Source organism: Aphidius gifuensis, linkage group LG5 (assembly GCF_014905175.1).
Source record: "Aphidius gifuensis isolate YNYX2018 linkage group LG5, ASM1490517v1, whole genome shotgun sequence".
In the NCBI taxonomy this organism is placed as follows: domain Eukaryota; kingdom Metazoa; phylum Arthropoda; class Insecta; order Hymenoptera; family Braconidae; genus Aphidius; species Aphidius gifuensis.
This window is the reverse complement of record NC_057792.1, coordinates 2,956,385-2,969,714: the sequence shown is the minus strand read 5'-3', so window position 1 is coordinate 2,969,714 and position 13,330 is coordinate 2,956,385. Positions and strand designations below refer to the sequence as shown.

The following is a 13,330-nucleotide window of genomic DNA, read 5'->3' as shown; positions in this document are numbered from 1 at the left end:
CTTATTACTATTTTAATTTTTTATTTTAAATATTTTTTATTATTTCAACTTAATTAAGATCAAAATAAGAAATACATTTTCTTTTTCAAATATATATTTTGTATTATTATTATTATTATTTAAAAATTTAATTAAAGAATAAAAATGTATTTTTTATTTTTTTAAAAACACTTGTTTTTCTTTCGAATATATTTACAACAATAATAACTGAATAAAGTGTCTTGAAATCGATCGATGTTTCATGTATAAAAAGTGCAATGTTTTTTACACATTACAAACGCCAAAATTAAGTATTCTCTTTATTTAAATTCAACGGTATTGCCTTCAATTAGAATACTAAATTATACTGAGAAAATGATTGAAGGGGAAAACAAAAGTAAAAAAAAAATATATTCAAAGGTTTAACAGAAGACAAATACCAGTTACATTTACAAGTTATAACAATGAAAAAAACATCAGAAGTAAATTTTTTCGATAACCCCAACTGGTATATGTTGAAAGTATTATTATCTGCATTTGGAGGGTGGCCTTATCAAAAAGCCAGTACTAGCAGAACAATAAAACGAGCTGTATTATTTGTTTTTTTGTTGAGTACACTCCTCCCACTGGTAACTATAAAAAAAAAAACATTAAAATTAAATAATTTCCAATTTAATACAAAAAATATAATTAATTATTTATATATAATATTATTTATTGTTTAAAAAATATAAAGATTTTTAAGGTTTACAAAGAGTGGAAAGATTTACATGTAGTTTTGGTTTGTGGATCACAAATTTTGATGCACGCTGGAACATTGACAAATGCAATATATTGTTTTTTAAATTTAGACAAGGTAAATGTTTATATATTATTTATAATAAAAATTTAATTGAAGAAAATTTTAATTTTTAATTCAATTTAAGACAAGAAAATTACTCAGTGAAATTCGTGAAATTTGGAATTTAAATTTATCAAAAAATGAATTTAAATATTTTAATTATTTTGCAAATAATACTCGTAAAATAACTGAGACTTATATCAGTAAGTTATTAAGTATTTTAAAATTTATAAATACATTTAAAATAATATTTAATTTTTGTTATTTTTAATTGATAAAGTTGGGTTATACATCATGACATTTTTTTGTTTAACATATATAACAGTACCAACAATACTTAATATTCTTTTACCATTAAATGTATCAAGAACAACAATTTATCCATATGAGCATGAATATTTATTTATTGATAATATTAAATATGAAAATTATATATTAATTAATGGATGGATATCAACATTTATACAAATAACTGTAATTGTTGCATTTGATTGTTGTTACTCACAATTAATTTATTTTAATTGCAGCTGGTTTTACGTTGTTGGGTATTAAATATTTTTATTATAATTTAAATTTATCATTTTACTATTATTTACAGCATTGCTTGGTAATTGTTTTTTCTTTTTTTTTAGAATTCGAATGAAAAATTTAACGACAATTGGTGATTTAAAATTTGAAAATAAAACAATTCTTTTTATTAATTGCATACGAGAACATATAAAAGCCTTGGAGTTTGTAAAATTTTTAACACTATTAATAATTTATTAAATTATTAATTTAATTGATTAATTAATTAATTTTTTTTTTTTTGTGTTAGATTTGCAGATAGTTTACAAACCATTTATGCAACTCCATTATTTTTATTACTCATTTATAATACCGTTATTATCAGCATGACCGGATGTAATGTTCGTTAATATTTTAGTAATTTTTAATAATTAATAAATATATTTAGATTTTAGGTAAAAAAAATAAATAATTTTAATCAATTTTTTATAATAATTTTATATAGTATTTTGATTTAATTGTTTTTAAAAATAATATTAATGTTTTTTTTGCTTTTATTTTTGTTTAATAATTTATTTCAGATAATATATCATATTGATGATAATGAAGAAGTCATACGATTTATTTGTTTTGTTGTTTCACAATTTTTTCATTTATTTTTTTTGAGCTGGCATGGAGAAAAATTAATTGAATACAGTGGTTTTATATTTGATTTTATGTGAGTATTTGAAATAACTAATTTTTAAATGAAAAATTATGGAAAAATATCTGATTATTTAGATACGAAATGAAGTGGTATGATGTACCAAAAAATGCAAGTAAATTTATAATATTAATATTAATAAGATCATCGAAACCGAGTACTTTGAAAGCTCACATTCTCGTTGTTTCGTTGGAAACATTTGCAATGGTTCTTATTTATTTAAATATCAAAAAATTATGAAAAACAAAAATATATATAATTTTCCAAATATAAAGTATTCATTTTATTATTGAATTTTTTTTTAAGATTTCAAAAACAGCACTGTCTTATTTCACCGCTTTATCGTCATTCAAATGATATAAACTGATAAACTGGCTGTCGAAAACTTTTCTGATACAAAATTTTTTACTATTAATTGATTTTAAATTATAATTAATATGAAAAATAATTAATTATGTTATCTAGTGAATATTAAAAATATTAATTATATTTGTTTATATGTAAAAAGAAAAAAAAATAGTTATAAAAGTTTTTTTTTACAAATAAATAAATTTCAATTGAAATTGGCAGCTAATTTTATTATTTAGCTGATGATTATTACTTGAATATTTTTTTGTCACAATGTTGAATTTTATTTTGAGTATATTTATACAACAATATTAATACTGTTAAGTGACTTTTAAAACACCACAAGTCTCCCCAATGTTGAATCGATAAACACACTGTGTTTGATACATTTTCAACACAGTAGAGGTACAAAAATTAAATATTCTCTTTGTTATATTATTTTAAGTAAAATAACAGATGGACGTATGATATTAGCATCAATAAGAATATTAAATTGAAAGATGAAAAAAAAAAATATATATGAAAAATTGGAAAAAATAAACAGTTCAATGGAAAAGGTGCTTGCAATAAAGGGTGCTTTTATTACAATGGAAAATAAAACAGAGGTAGATTTCTTTGATAATGAAAACTGGTATTTAACAAAGTATTTATTGTCGATATTTGGGGGATGGCCTTTTCAACAAGCCAGTATTACTAGAACAATACGAAGAAGTATATTAATATTTCTCTGGACAAGTACATTTCTGCCTTTGGTAAAAATAAATTTTGTTTTTATTAAACTAATTTTAAATGGATTAATAAAAAAACTAAAATATAATTATAAAAATAACTACATTAAAAATATTAAAAACAATAACATTTTTCATTTCTACAGTTATTTAAACTTTTTAATAATTTTGGAAATATAGAGTTGGTATTAATATGTCTATCTCAACTATTTTTACACATAATGACGTTAACTTACACAGTTTATAGTATTTTAAATTCTGATAAGGTAAATAAAAAAAAAAAATTCATATCATTTATATGTGATTTTATAAATGTATCTTGCAATAATATTAAAGGAAAAAATATTGCTTAATAAAATTAAAAAACAATTTGAATTTAAATTGTCAAATAATGATAGAAAATTTTTTGAATATTATACATATTATAATCGTAAAATTATATATGGTTATACAAGTGAGTATTATTGTTACGAATTATTAATTTATAAATATTTTTGATAATATAAAATGAAGAATAAAATATTTTTTAAATAAATAGTTAGTTTTTACATAGTGGTGTTGGCAGGTTTGACATTGGTAACTGTACCAGTATTATTAAATAATTTATTTTCTTCAAATGTATCTTCAACACCAACTTATATATTTGAAGTGGATTATCTATTTTTTGATTATCTCGATTATGAAAATTTAATATTTTTAAATGCATGGATGTCGATACTATGCCAAACAACAATTCTCATTGCATTTGATTGTTTATATTCACAATTAACGTATTTTATTTCGAGTTGGTTTTATGTTATAGGGTGAGATTATTAAAAAATTAACTAAATATTTTTACTAGTATTATATATTTTCTTTCAGCAATCGCATGAAATATTTAACAAATAACTCAAAGGAAATTAATAAAAAGCAACAATATGATTTATTCAATAAATATATTGAAGAACATGAACGAGTTTTGAAGTTTGTCAATTTTGCATATATTTAAATTAAAATTAATTAAGTAATTTTTTTTTTTTTTTGTTTTATTATCTGAATTAAATATCAATTTGATAATAAATAATAAACAATAATTTTTTTTTAGCTGAAAAATTAACAAATATATGTTGTGATAATGAGGATAAATTTTTTTCAATTTGTTAAAGATTTGCGTCTGATGTTCAATCCATTTATAGTTACCCACTATTTATTTTAATTTGTATTCAAATGCTTACAATTAGCGTGACAGGTTGTAATGTAAGTATCTTATAAGACTATTCAAAATATATATATTAAAAATTATTAAACTAGTAAATTTTGAGTGTATAAATTAATAAATATACTAATATATTTTGGCTTTTTGCAGATTATGTCCGAGTCAATAAACTATGCCGATCTGTTGAGATATGTGTGCTATATTATGGTGCAATTTATTCATCTATTTTTTTTATGTTGGCATGGGCAGGTTTTAATTGACAACAGTGAAAATTTATCTAAGATTATGTAAGTATATAAATATTTATTTTAAAAATATGAAATTTTGTTAATTTTATTATTTTATTATTATAATATTTAATTTAGTTGTCAAATGAATTGGTATGTCCTTCCCAACAATATTAAAAAATTATTGATATTAATTATTATGAGATCATCATATCCTTGTACCCTCGTTGCTGGTAAATTTCTTGTTATGTCATTTGAGTCATTTGCACAGGTATATAATATATTCAAATATTTATTCAAAACACTTATTATCATTCAATAAATTTATTAAACTAATTGATTATAAAATTTTTTAAGATTGTCAAAACTTCAGTATCTTATTTTACTGTACTTTCATCCGTAAATTAATTTTAATTTTGATCAATCAATCAACTTCAAAGTGGGCAATGACAACAATCATTTAATTTTATTATATTGAAATATATTATATCATTAATCTGATGATAATGAATTTTTTGATAAAACAAACATTTAATATTTTTTATTTGATCAAGTATTTAAAATTATAAAAATATTACTTATCTTTGTATGTATATGGATATGTATAAATATATAAAATATATAAATATTATAAAAGTTTTATTTATACAAATAAATAAATTTAAATTTAAATTTTTAATGAATTTTATCAAACAATTGCTTTGAAAATAAATATCAGTTTTTTTTCTGATATAAAATTTTTAAGTGAATATTTGAAAATTAAAAAAAAAAATAATTGCAATTAAAAGAAATACGAAAGTTTTTTACAGCTATGATAAAAACACTGTGTGTATTATAGGTTTATTTTTTTGCCACAATGTTCGATTTATATATTGATACTGATGAACAACACCACAAGTCTCCCCAATGTCAGATCGATAAACGGTATAATGTATTTGATACACTTTCAACAAATTCAAAGTACGAAAATTAAATATTCTCTTTATTATATTATTTTACGTAGAATAATAGTTGGAGGTATAATATTGGCATCAATTAGAATATTAAATTGAAAGATGAAAACAAAAAATATATATTAAAAAGTTGGAAAAAATATACAGTTCAATGGAAAAAGTGCTTTCAAGTTGAATTACAATGGAAAATAAAACAGAGGTAGATTTTTTTGATAATCCAAACTGGTGTATGACAAAGTATTTATTATCCGTATTTGGAGGATGGCCTTTTCAACCAGCCAGTATTACTAGAACAATTAGAAGAAGTATATTATTATTTCTCTGGACAAGTACATTTTTACCTTTGGTAAAAATAAATTTTGTTTTTATTAAAATCATTTTGAATGGAGTATTGAAAAAACTAAAATATAGTTATGTTCATAAGAATATCTATATATTAAAAAATTTAAATCAATAATATTTTTTATTTCTACAGTTATTTAAACTTTTTAATAATTTTCGAAATATAGAATTGGTATTAATATGTTTATCTGAATTATTTTTACACATAGTAACAATAACTTACACAGTTTATAGTTTTTTAAATACAGAAAAGGTAAATAAAAAAAAAACATCCATATTATTTATATTTAATTTTATATATAAATATTTTGTAATAATATTAAAGGAAAAAATATTGCTTAATAAAATTAAAAAACAATTCGAATATAAATTGTCAAATAATGATAGAAAAATTTTCGAATATTATATATATTATAATCGTAAAATAATATATGGTTATACAAGTGAGTATTATTGTTATTATTAATTTACTTATGAATTTTGTTCAATAGAATGAAATTAATTATTAAATATTATTTAAAAAAAAAAATAGTCGGTTTTTACATTGCGGTAATAGCAGGTTTGACATTGGTCTCAATACCAGCATTATTAAATAATTTATTTCCTTCAAATGTAACTTCAACACCAACTTATATATTTGAAGTGGATTATCTATTTTTTGATTATCTTGAATATGAAAATTTAATATTTTTCAATGCGTGGATATCGATACTATGCCAAACAACGATTCTCATTGGATTCGATTGTTTATATTCACAATTAACGTATTTTATCTCGAGCTGGTTTACCGTTATCGGGTGAAATTATGAAAAAAATTTAAAAATCAAATTAACCATACATATACTAAAGTTTTTTCGCTAAAATTATATTCTTCCTTTCAGAAATCGCATGAAATATTTAACAAATAACTCAAAGGAAATTGATAAAAAGCAACAATATGATTTATTCAATAAATATATTGAAGAACATGAACGAGCTTTGAAGTTGGTCAATTTTAAATATATTTAAACTAAAATTCAAAAAGTTACTGAATTATTTATTTTAAATATAAATTAAGTATAAATTTGCTACAGATAATCAATAATTTTTTTTTAGCTGAAATTGAATTATATTAATTACCTAATATAGTATTAACAATATATTTTTTATATATTTTTAAATTAAAAGTATTAAAAATTAACAAATTTTTTTCAATTTGTTAAAGATTTGCGTCAGATGTCCAATCAATATATAGTATTCCACTATTTATTTTAATTTGTATCAATATGCTAACGATCAGTGTAACAAGTTGTAATGCGAGTATTTTATTGAACTGAAAATTTTTTTCCACAGGGTATATCATTGATTTAAAATATATTTAAAAATTATTTGGTTTTTGCAGATAATGTCTGAGTCAATTGACTATGCCGATTTGTTAAGATATGTGTGCTATATTTTAGTACAGTTTATTCATTTATTTTTTTTGAGTTGGCACGGGCAGTTTTTAATTGACAACAGTGAAAATTTATCTGCAATTATGTAAGTATATATAAATATTTATTTACAAAGGAAATGAAATTTTGTTAATTTAATTTTTTTATTATCAATATAATAAATTATTTTTAATGATTTTGATATTATAATACATAATTTAGCTGGCAAATGAATTGGTACGAACTTCCTAACAATATTAAAAAATTATTAATAATAATTATTATGAGATCATCATACCCGTGTACTTTAGTAGCCGGCAAATTACTTGTCATGTCTTTTGAATCATTTTCACTGGTATATAATATATTTATATTCATTTATAAATTAATATATTAAAAAATATAATAAGTTAATTAATTATAAAATTTTTTAAGATTGTCAAAACTTCAGTATCTTATTTTACTGTACTTTCATCAATGAAATAATTTCAATTTCGATGAATCAACTTTCAAGTGAGCTATGAAAATAATCATTTAATAAAACTGTATCATGATAAAATGACTCTTACATTATTTATAAATTAATAAATTAATTTACAATAATAGATAAAGTGTTTTTTTATTTTTTTAGAATGATTAGTAGACTTACTTTGATGCCTCCTAATTTTGTTTTTATATGCAGTTTAATTCCAATTTATGCTGCATTATTTTTTTTTACCTCCAAAAACTTATAGCAAGTCAGTTAAAAACTGACAAGGTACGTACTTTTTTTGTCAAGACTGTGTATATGAAAGTATATGTCGAATCGATTATAATTTAAAATACTGTATACAATTCAACGTTGTATTTTGACAAATGTAGACGCAGTAAAAAAAACACTTGTTACTACTCCCCCTTGGCAATTGATTGGTGATTTAATTATTAATAAGTTCTCAGTACTACTCGAAATATATATCTTTTGAATTTACATTTTTCAATAAAGTCTGTTTTTTACCCTATCCACCACAAATATATTCACTTTGTTTAATTATTCTTTTATAATTTTGTTGTTTTTTTTTTCTTCTTTTACAATGAATACATACTTTGAATCGATTGAAAGACATTTTATATTTTCAAGAAACAAAAAATGCGTGTATGTTTTGTATAATATCATTCTTGATAAAAACATCAAACACTGAAAAATGGATATTTTTGATAACCCCAACTGGATTATGACGAAATATTTATTGTCAGTGTTTGGTGCTTGGCCTCTTCAGAAAGTAACTACTGGTCGTATAATTTTAAGAACAGTTGTTGTTTTACTAGTTATAAGTTCACTTTTACCTCAAGTAAATTTTTTTTTTTTCTGTGTTTTATTAACACAATTACTTATATTTATTAATACAGTTATTTGTTTATTCTATTTTTTTTATTTTACAAAGCTTTTCAGAGTATTTACTCAATTTAATGATCTTGATGCTGTCATTGAATCATCAGCAATTGCATTTTTACATCTTATATCAATAATAAATGCAATTTATTGTTTTTCAAACAATGAAATAGTAAATATAGAAATATATAACGATATTAGAAAAAATAAATCAATTACTGTTGTCTTATATTTATTAGGAAAAAAAATTACTTATTCAAATAAGAAATCTATGGGAATCACGATTATCAGAAATTGAAAGAGGATATTTAGAAGTTTATGGAAATGCTGGAAAAAAAATAACTCATATATACGCAAGTGAGTATATATGTATATAATTTAATTAACAATAAGTCAGTATTATTAAAATAAAAAAAAAAAAAAATTATTTTATTTCATATTAAGTTAGTTTATATGGAACTGGAATGATAACATTATTAACAACAATTTCACCAATTTTACTTGATAAAATTTTACCTCTCAATGAAACACGACCAACAGTATTTCTTTATCGAGCTGAATATTTCATTGATGAGGAAGAATATTCAATGTTTATATTGATACACTCTTGGATTGTGACACCATTTCAAGTCACAATTATCGTTGGATTTGATTCATTGTATGCTCATTATGTTCAACATTTATGCAGCTGGTATTTAATTGTCGGGTAAATTAATTAAACAAAAAATAAATAAATTTAATAAAATAAAAAAAAATAATATCGAAAATTGCAGTGTGTTAATATGTAATAATTTTTTCTAGACATAGAATGAAAAATATATCTACAGCGTTAGATAAAATAAATAAAAATAATAATTTATTTGATGAAAATAAAAGAATCATTTTGTCATTTGAAAAATGTATTAATGAACATATTAAAGCTCTTGAGTAAGTGAAAAGCTTTTATATTTAATAAAGCCCAATTATAATAATTAATAATAATTTTTTTTCTTTTCATTTTAATCGAGCAAGATTTACATCGAATATACAATCAATATACGGTACTCCACTTTTTTTTATAATTGGTATTAATATGGTTCAAATCAGCATGACAGGATGTCATGTTCGTAAAAAAGATATTTATAAATTTTCTTTTAGTTATTGATTGTTGACTTCTGTTAATTTTTAAATAAAATAAATTTTAATTCACAGACAATATCAAAAATTGGAGAACCTCAAGAAGCAGTAAGATATGGATCATTTGCTATGGCACAATTTGTACATTTATTCTTCTTAAGTTGGCCGGGCCAAAAAATAATTGATCACAGTGGTGATTTATTTAGATCAATGTAAAAGAAAAAAGCTGATTTATTCTGATTTATTGTTTTTCAATTATTATTTATTTTTTAAGCTTATTAATTTTTTTACATTTAGATATGAAACCAAATGGTATGATATACCTCAAAAAACCAAAAAATTAGTACTGTTTACAATGCTAAGATCACAAAGACCATGTGTCATTAAAGCTGGTCATATAGTTGAAATGTCATTGGAGAGTTTTTCAGTTATTTTAAAAACTTCTGCCTCATATTTTACACTCTTCACGTCAATGAAGTGATTTATAATATTTTAAATTATAAATAAGTAAAATAAATAAATATATTTTTTTATTGTTATATAAAAAATAATCAAATAAATAAATTGAATAAACAATAAAATTTTTTACCTGAATTATTAGTAGGAAGTCGGAAGATTCAATAGTTTAACTTTATCATTAATTGCTTGCAATTAAACAGATATACAAGTTTTTTATTGATATAATAAAAACACTGTGTGTATTATAGATTTATTTTTTTTACCACAATGTTCGATTTATATATTGATACTGATGAACAACACCACAAGTCTCCCCAATGTCAGATCGATAAACAGTATAATGTATTTGATACACTTTCAACAAATTCAAAGTACGAAAATTAAATATTCTCTTTATTATATCATTTTACGTGGAATAACAGTTGGATGTATAATATTGGCATCAATAAGAATATTAAATTAAAAGATGAAAAAAAAAATATATATGAAACGTTGGAAAACATATACGCAGTTCAATGGAAAAGGTGCTTGCAATAAAAGGTGCTTTTATTACAATGGAAAATAAAACAGAGGTAGATTTCTTTGATAATGAAAACTGGTATTTAACAAAGTATTTATTGTCGATATTTGGGGGATGGCCTTTTCAACCAGCCAGTATTGATAGAACAATACGAAGAAGTATATTAATATTTCTCTGGACAAGTACATTTTTCCCGTTGGTATTAATATTTCTATTACAAATATTATGAATTTAGTTTTTATTAAATTAATTTTAAATGAAGTAACGAACCAACTAAAATATAATTATATTGTTAAAATATCTATTCATTAAAAATTTTAAAGGAACAACATTTTTCATTTCTACAGTTATTTAAGTTTTTTAATAGTTTTGGAAATATAGAAATGGTATTAATATGTTTATCTCAACTATTTTTACATATGGTAACATTAACTTATACAGTTTATAGTTTTTTAAATACAAAAAAGGTAAATAAAAAAAAATCATATTATTTATATTTAATTATATATATATATAAATATTTTGAAATAATATTAAAGGAAAAAATATTGCTTAATAAAATTAAAAAACAATTCGAATTTAAATTGTCAAATAATGATAGAAAAATTTTCGAATATTATACATATTATAATCGAAAAATTATATATGGTTATACAAGTGAGTAGTATATTGTTATCATTAATTTACTTATAAATATTTTTAATAATATGAAATTGATTGTTAAATATTATTAAAATAAAATAGTTGGTTTTTACATTGGGGTAATAGCAGCTTTGACATTTGTCTCAATACCAGTTCTATTAAATAATTTATTTCCTTCGAATGTATCTTCAACACCAACTTATATATTTGAAGTGGATTATCTATTTTTTAATTATCTCGAATATGAAAATTTAATATTTTTCAATGCTTGGATATCGGTACTATGCCAAATGACGATTATCATTGGATTCGATTGTTTATATTCACAAATAACGTATTTTATGTCCAGTTGGTTTACCGTTATCGGGTGATATTATGAAAAAAACTTAAAAATCGAATTAATTATACATATACTAAATATTTTTTGCTAAAATTATATTCTTTCTTCCAGAAATCGCATGAAATATTTAACAAATAACTCTAACGATATTGATGAAAAGCAACAATATGATTTATTCAATAAATATATTGAAGAACATGAACGAGCTCTGAAGTTTGTTAATTTTAAATATACTCATTTAAATTAAAATTCAAAAAGTTTTTTATATGAATTTATTAAATATTAAGAAATATATGTTGTCAAAATAAAGATAAAATTTTTTTCAATTTGTTAAAGATTTGCGTCTGATGTCCAATCGATATATAGTATTCCACTATTTATTTTGATTTGTCTCAATGGGCTTACAATTACTGTAACAAGTTGTAATGTGAGTATTTTATCAAACTAAAAATTCTTTTAAACTATATCATTGATTAAAAATATATTTAAAATTTATTTGGCTGTTGCAGATTATGTCTGAGTCAATTGATTATGCCGATTTGTTAAGATATGTGTGCTATATTATGGTGCAATTTATTCATTTATTTTTTTTATGTTGGCATGGGCAGGTTTTAATTGACAACAGTGAAAATTTATCTACAGTTATGTAAGTACATAAATATTTATTAAAAAAAAAATAAAGTTTTGTTAATTTAATTATTTTATTATCAATATAATAAATTATTTTTAATGATTTTATTATTATAATATTTAATTTAGTTGTCAATCGAATTGGTATGATCTTCCCAACAATATTAAAAAATTATTAATATTAATTATTATGAGATCATCATACCCTTGTACTCTCGTAGCTGGCAAATTACTTGTTATGTCTTTTGAATCATTTGCACTGGTATATAATTTTTTATTTATAAATTAATATATTAACAAAATTTAATAAACTAATTGATTATAAAATTCTTTAAGATTGTTAAAACTTCAGTATCTTATTTTACTGTACTTTCATCATTGAAATAATTTTCAATTTTGATCAATCAACTTCAAAACTTGGCAATGACAACAATCATTTAATATAACTGCAGTATTATACATGTATCATGATAAAATGACTTTTACATTATTCATAAATTAATAAATTAATTTACGATTATAGTCAAATTGTTTTTTTATTTTTTTTTTTTTTAGAATGATTATTTTTCATTTATTTCACGGTACAATTACTGTTTGATGATACTTATCTTGAAGTTTAATTCCAATTTATGTAGCCTTTTTTTTTACCTCTAAAAACTTATAACAATCCAGTAACAAACTGGCAAGGTACGCACTTTTTTTTAAGACTGTGTATATGAAAGTATATGTCGCATCGATTTTGATTCATGTCAACAATACTGTGTACAATTCAACGTTGTATTTTTTACAAATGTAGACGCAGAAAAACAAAACACTTATTACGACTCCCCTTTGATGGTTATTTAATTATTAATAAATTCTCAGTATGACTCGAAATATATACCTTTTAAATGTACGTTGTTCCATAGGGTCTGTTTTACCCTATCCACCACAAATATATTCACTTTGTTTAATTATTCTTTTATGACTGATATTCTTTTGTAATAATAAATCAATTGAATCGATTGAAAGACATTTTA

The 13,330-nt window shown here is 21.4% G+C and overlaps 3 protein-coding genes across 3 annotated transcripts; all 3 read left to right on the top strand.

Moving 5' to 3' along the window:
- Window positions 1-127: 127 nt before the first annotated feature.
- Window positions 128-2,387, top strand: LOC122856845 (odorant receptor 13a-like). The gene is made up of 9 exons (XM_044158709.1): window positions 128-608; window positions 716-835; window positions 906-1,023; window positions 1,101-1,365; window positions 1,453-1,551; window positions 1,638-1,728; window positions 1,909-2,045; window positions 2,108-2,237; window positions 2,337-2,387. Exons 1-9 carry the CDS (start codon window positions 444-446, stop codon window positions 2,385-2,387), a joined length of 1,176 nt encoding a protein of 391 aa, XP_044014644.1. The 5' UTR covers window positions 128-443.
- A 541-nt stretch (window positions 2,388-2,928) lies between these two features.
- Window positions 2,929-4,974, top strand: LOC122856844 (odorant receptor 13a-like). The gene is made up of 9 exons (XM_044158708.1): window positions 2,929-3,130; window positions 3,253-3,372; window positions 3,443-3,560; window positions 3,645-3,909; window positions 3,968-4,069; window positions 4,252-4,342; window positions 4,452-4,588; window positions 4,667-4,799; window positions 4,886-4,974. The coding sequence occupies exons 1-9, from the start codon at window positions 2,966-2,968 to the stop codon at window positions 4,934-4,936; spliced, it is 1,182 nt and encodes a 393-aa protein (XP_044014643.1). The 5' UTR covers window positions 2,929-2,965; the 3' UTR covers window positions 4,937-4,974.
- A 3,472-nt stretch (window positions 4,975-8,446) lies between these two features.
- LOC122856194 lies at window positions 8,447-10,039 on the top strand. The gene is made up of 7 exons (XM_044157888.1): window positions 8,447-8,563; window positions 8,657-8,776; window positions 8,844-8,961; window positions 9,049-9,310; window positions 9,406-9,531; window positions 9,616-9,706; window positions 9,796-10,039. The coding sequence occupies exons 1-7, from the start codon at window positions 8,447-8,449 to the stop codon at window positions 9,934-9,936; spliced, it is 975 nt and encodes a 324-aa protein (XP_044013823.1). The 3' UTR covers window positions 9,937-10,039.
- Window positions 10,040-13,330: the final 3,291 nt, after the last annotated feature.

Bases quoted from the DNA above. Each gene is read 5' to 3' on its own strand.
- LOC122856194 (XM_044157888.1), top strand. From the start codon at position 8,447: ATGACGAAATATTTATTGTCAGTGTTTGGTGCTTGGCCTCTTCAGAAA. The intron at 8,777-8,843 runs GTAAATATAGAA...TATATTTATTAG, and splicing joins GTTTTTCAAACAATGAAATA to GAAAAAAAATTACTTATTCA. The intron at 8,962-9,048 runs GTGAGTATATAT...TTTCATATTAAG, and splicing joins AATAACTCATATATACGCAA to TTAGTTTATATGGAACTGGA.
- LOC122856844 (XM_044158708.1), top strand. From the start codon at position 2,966: ATGGAAAATAAAACAGAGGTAGATTTCTTTGATAATGAAAACTGGTAT. The intron at 3,910-3,967 runs GTGAGATTATTA...ATTTTCTTTCAG, and splicing joins AGTTGGTTTTATGTTATAGG to CAATCGCATGAAATATTTAA. The intron at 4,800-4,885 runs GTATATAATATA...AAATTTTTTAAG, and splicing joins CATTTGAGTCATTTGCACAG to ATTGTCAAAACTTCAGTATC.
- LOC122856845 (XM_044158709.1), top strand. From the start codon at position 444: ATGAAAAAAACATCAGAAGTAAATTTTTTCGATAACCCCAACTGGTAT. The intron at 836-905 runs GTAAATGTTTAT...ATTCAATTTAAG, and splicing joins GTTTTTTAAATTTAGACAAG to ACAAGAAAATTACTCAGTGA. The intron at 1,729-1,908 runs GTTCGTTAATAT...AATTTATTTCAG, and splicing joins TCAGCATGACCGGATGTAAT to ATAATATATCATATTGATGA.